The sequence below is a fragment of the Ictalurus punctatus genome, chromosome 11, assembly GCF_001660625.3.
Source record: "Ictalurus punctatus breed USDA103 chromosome 11, Coco_2.0, whole genome shotgun sequence".
NCBI lineage: Eukaryota > Metazoa > Chordata > Actinopteri > Siluriformes > Ictaluridae > Ictalurus > Ictalurus punctatus.
The window spans coordinates 13,481,277-13,486,198 of NC_030426.2; the positions used below are offsets into that span (position 1 = coordinate 13,481,277).

Consider the following 4,922-nt stretch of genomic DNA (forward strand, 5'->3'; position numbering starts at 1 on the left):
TCTGTCATAAACATGCATCTAGGTGTGAATGAGTGTGTGAGAATGTGTGTGTGTGTGTGTGTGCGCGCATGTTGGCATCTGATGGACTGGTGTGTATTCATGCCTAATGTTCCAAGGATAATAAATTTCTTTGTTTGCATACTGCTTACTGTGTGTAAAAAATCTATATGCATTATAATTTCCCCAGCAAATATACCAGCCAGGCTTACAAATCATCTTTATTGTAGATTTATATAAATGATTTGACGAACTGCACATAATGTAGACTAATTGATTTTTAAATGCTTATCCTTTCATTTAAAATGTTTATTATGGAAAACCCAAAAGTCTCAATTGCAGTGGGTCCTGCTACAAGATGCAATTAATATAAAACATACACTAATTACATTTATAAATATCAGAACACAACAAATGAACAAATGATCAGTAATCATATATAGATTTAGCAATTTGTGCAGCTTGCACCTGTGGTTCTGTGTTTGGAAATAAATGCTTAATTTGTTTTGACATGGCACTTGTGATGATTTAAATTTTAGCAATAAGTTTACACAGAGGATCAAAACTATACATTTTGTTCACCAGAAGGAAATAAAATGTTAATGTGTAAATGTTATTATTGTGTTAGGAAATTAGGACATGGTGTTTCTTGACTTTGTGCCTCCTTCTCTGCTAATAAATAACAGGACTTAGTTGAACCCATCATAAAACTTGTCTTGTGATGATAGTTCATCTTTGGAAGGAAAGAAGCTCATGTTTGGATGGATTTAAGTTTTCATCTCATCAGTGCAGTTCTTCATGTATGGCTTGGCAGCTGCTATAGGACCGTGGCCTCTTCCATGGCACTCACCCACCTTAGAAATAGTATACAAATACAATTAGTATGTGTGATTGGCCCATTCCACTGTAGGGGTCATTCCATCTTAATTGGTCCAATGCAGGTTGCTCAACTGTTTTTAATTTTCCTAATATTTTTGAGCGATTACCTCTATGTATTGGCATTGCAAAATCACCAGATTCGAACCGTTCCCATTATAAATTGACCCTAAGTGCGAACTATCAGCAATCTTTGAGCATAGTATTTGGACTTAAGTTCTAAGGCTAAAGAGCAGGAATATTCAAAATGTTTAAATACTGTATGTTCATGTCCCTTGTAATGTGCTCTAGAGATCAACTTTTGTTCCAAGGAGTGAAGAACATCCTGAGCCAAGATACTGAGGTTTCCGTGAACAGATGTATAACCAAAGTTTGTTCTGTGCCATGACACTAAGATGGCCATCGTAGTTATAAACAAAGTAAAAAAAAATAAAATAAAATGAATGGTGGTTTTGCAATTCCAATACATAGAGGTAATCACTCGGAAAAAAAGAAAAATTAAAACCGGTCAAGAAACCAACTTTGAAATTATTGGACCACTTGAGATGGAATAACCCATAGATGCATGAAGTGATGTGTGTTTCACCTCTGTGCTGTGTGTGTATCCTGAGCCTTGAATGTGTAATAGAGTGTAGTGTTGTGGTAGAGCTGAAACACACTGCTCACTCCTTCACTCTCAGACTTTACTGAGAAACCTAGAAGAGGAAGGGACTCACATGCAACCCTCTCCTAATAAGAGAGGAAGAGGAAGGAAGAGAGAGAGAGGGAGGGAGGGAAAGATGCAGTTTTCTAATAAATATTTTCTTCCTTTATTAGTATTAAATTCTACATTATGTTGTTGACTGAATTATGAATGTGCATGTGTATTTTACCTCAGGCTGTGGATATGTATAAAGCACTTTATCTTTAAGAAGAAACCACAGACTCTTCCAGCTTCGCTTACTATTTCGACTCCTCTGCAGAGTCCCACTCATCTCACCATCTGATCCTGTTACCTGCACAATGTTAGAAAAGACAGAGCCTTTGAAAGATAAATTACACTTTAGTGTTCTCATATTCAAAAACCAAGATATTATATTTACTGTTAATGTTCAGGCTTCCCCCAAGACACATGAAATACTGTTAAAAACACAGAGTAAATCTGCCTTCTTCTGCATACATGAGCTCACAGATGCCCGTGATGGAGAGGGGAAAGAGAGAATGCCATCAATCCACCCATAGAGCAAAGGAAATTTCGCTCCTTTGGCTCCGGACCACTGATAGCTGTGACATCGATCGGATTCAAACTTGCAGTCTCATGATGATAGGATGAACGCTTTTTGCTATATTGATTTCTGATTGCTGTTACTGAGTAAAAAAACGCATTTAACCCTGGAAGACTGTAAGCCAATTAAAACACAGTATCCTGCAGAAATACTGCAATTCAGCTGTCAAATGCTTAGAAAGCAGTAGCAATGTTTGAGACAGAGGAAATATAAAACGAAATAATGTTCTGCAAATTATGTGACCCAAAACCCATGGAGATATCAGCATTTTTACAGCTCAGAATCCAATCTGTGGTAAAATGTACAGGTAGGCCATTAGCTAACTACATTAGCTAACTACCCCCCATAGATAGGGGAAATTAACACTTTTTAGCAAACTGTTTTCCAAAATATTTCATACTTAGTTTATATATATATATATATATATATATATATGGAAACTGCAGCATCTAAGAGATATGAATAGTTTAAAGCAAATATGCACTAAGCAATACCACTGCAAAATGTGAAAACATGACAATAAAGCTGGCTATGGATGTATTAAAAAGACGACTGAATTTTTCCCATTTATGCCAGAAACCTTTGCTATACATGTGGTAACCGCATCTGGTTAGGGCTGAAGGAGGAATGTGCTCTGATAGGTCCAGGAATATTGTAGGTTAAGACATCAGTTCAGTCACTTATCTCTCTTGAAAACATGCTAGTATCAAGAAGTCCAAACACAGACAAACTTGGACATGCAGGAGAATGTCACCGGATCTTTTTGTCATCTGAAATAGAGCTGGCTCCAAAGTATTGCACAGCATTAAAATGAAGATGACGAGGCAGAACCAATTTATAAAGCAACTTTCATCTTCCGAAAAAAAAATTATACTGGTCACTAAATAGCTGTATCCTTCCTAGCCACATCTGTGCTAACTTTTCCAGTAATATCAATTCTGCCATTTGCACTGCCTCAGCTTCCGGCTACCAAATGCACAGAACAGCCCATCTTTTATACAGCGGCATTTCTCGTTCATTGAATGACGTTTTATTCGTCTTAAAGTGGATTTTGGGTTGGCTTGCAGTCTTTATTTTTTTGCCATTTATATGAAACAACAGGATTATAAAAATATAAAAATTTGTGTGTGTAATTGAAATAAATAACTGATTAACTTATAAACATATAAAATCAAATGATATGATTCGAATCTGATCAGTCAAGGTTTACATTAGTTAGTCTTCTTATGCGTAGATTTACACACACTCTGGAGCATGAGTACACTAAAAAAATGGAATATGTGGTTGATTAGATTTAAGAAAATATATTATGGATGGTTTACATAAAAATATTGTGATTCTTATCACAACGTGATTTCAGTGCTTATGCTAAACTTCATTTGAACAACTTTCTAATGAATTAGATTGAATTATGTAAAAACGAGCATGATCAATTCATAGTATTCACAATATTAACATAAACCAGTTACTATAACTACAGGATTTAAATTAACATACTTCAAGCACATGGTAGAATAGCACAGCGGTAATGTGGCAGTTGCAGAATGCCAACAACCTTGGTTCAATCCTCACCTCAGGTGAGCATGTGAAGTTCAATTTTTATTCAGGCCATTGAAATATATGATCAAATCATGTTGGATGTACAAGAACAAATTATGTTAATGTAACTCAATTCGATCATGAGGAGCTTCTTTTTCCAGTGTAGATTATGAACATTTTTCCAAATTTGCTGGATCTCCATGAATACCAAATTTGTTGTGAAAATGATTCAAGAATAAATCCATTCACATCCAGCTTAGTAAATAAGGCTCAATATGTAAGGGGCACCTTTGCTCGATAGCTAACTATGTAGCTAAAAAAAAACATGAATTAACATGAGCTACCTCTTTATACTTAACTACCTCTTTATACACTGTTGATAATAGAAGTGGTGTTTATTTCAGCATAACTCACTTGATTAGGTAAGATGACTGTTCAAAAATGCATTCCTAATATATAAAACTTTTTATTATTAGTTATCTTAATTGTAGACATATAAAAAAGTAATTTGGAAATGTAAGTAAAAGTAATTACTCAAATAGTTTTTCACCAGATGATTTATTTACTCCTACTGCAGTAACTTTTTTCATCACTACTTTTACCTTTACTTAAGTGAATTATTACTACAGTATCAGCATTTTACTTAAGTCAGTGTGTTTTGCACTCTTTTTATACTTCTGGGCTTTACAGTATAAACACTTGCAGCCTTCAAATATATAACAACATATGTGTATAACAGCATTCGTAACTTCTGAATACCAATCATGAACAGAATTAAATGCAGATCTGTGAACAGTTACCTGGTTGAAGGATAAGTGGCCTTTGCGGCTCCTCCACAGACTGGCTGGGTGAATGTTCTGGAAAACGGCAGACAGTGGCCGACTGGAGCTTTCCATTAGCATAGCAACATCACTTTCTGAATACATGGATTTTGGTGAAATGTTTACATTACATTTACAGCATTTGGCAGAGCGACTTACATTTATCTCATTTATACATCTGAGCAGTTGAGGGTTAAGCTACTAAGCTACCACTGCCCCTACTAAGCTACTGCACTTGTTTAACCATTTAACTTTTCATTCTTTGATAAAGTTCAAGTCAGTCAGTTCACTTTATATATTTCAGATTCAATAGCCATCAGCTGACCGTTAACACTGTTAAACACTGACATACTGCGGTTTATGGACATGTTATGGTTAATGTCTGTCATAACGCTTTGCTTTAGATTTTTTAATTCACCACTGC

At 35.3% G+C, this 4,922-nt stretch overlaps 1 protein-coding gene across 3 annotated transcripts in view; it reads right to left on the bottom strand.

Annotated features, from left to right (window-relative positions):
• Positions 1–200: 200 nt before the first annotated feature.
• Positions 201–4,922, bottom strand: part of LOC108272136 (FYVE, RhoGEF and PH domain-containing protein 5) — an 18,521-nt gene continuing 13,799 nt past the window's right edge. For all 3 annotated transcript variants that reach the window (XM_047158535.2, XM_017480346.3, XM_017480347.3), the window contains exons 18-21: positions 4,478–4,593; positions 1,746–1,868; positions 1,460–1,602; positions 201–851 (exon numbers count right to left, since the gene is read on the bottom strand). In XM_047158535.2, coding sequence (XP_047014491.1) covers positions 815–851; positions 1,460–1,602; positions 1,746–1,868; positions 4,478–4,593 — 419 coding nt within the window. In that variant the 3' untranslated portion in view covers positions 201–814. The remainder of the gene's footprint in view (positions 852–1,459; positions 1,603–1,745; positions 1,869–4,477; positions 4,594–4,922) is intronic.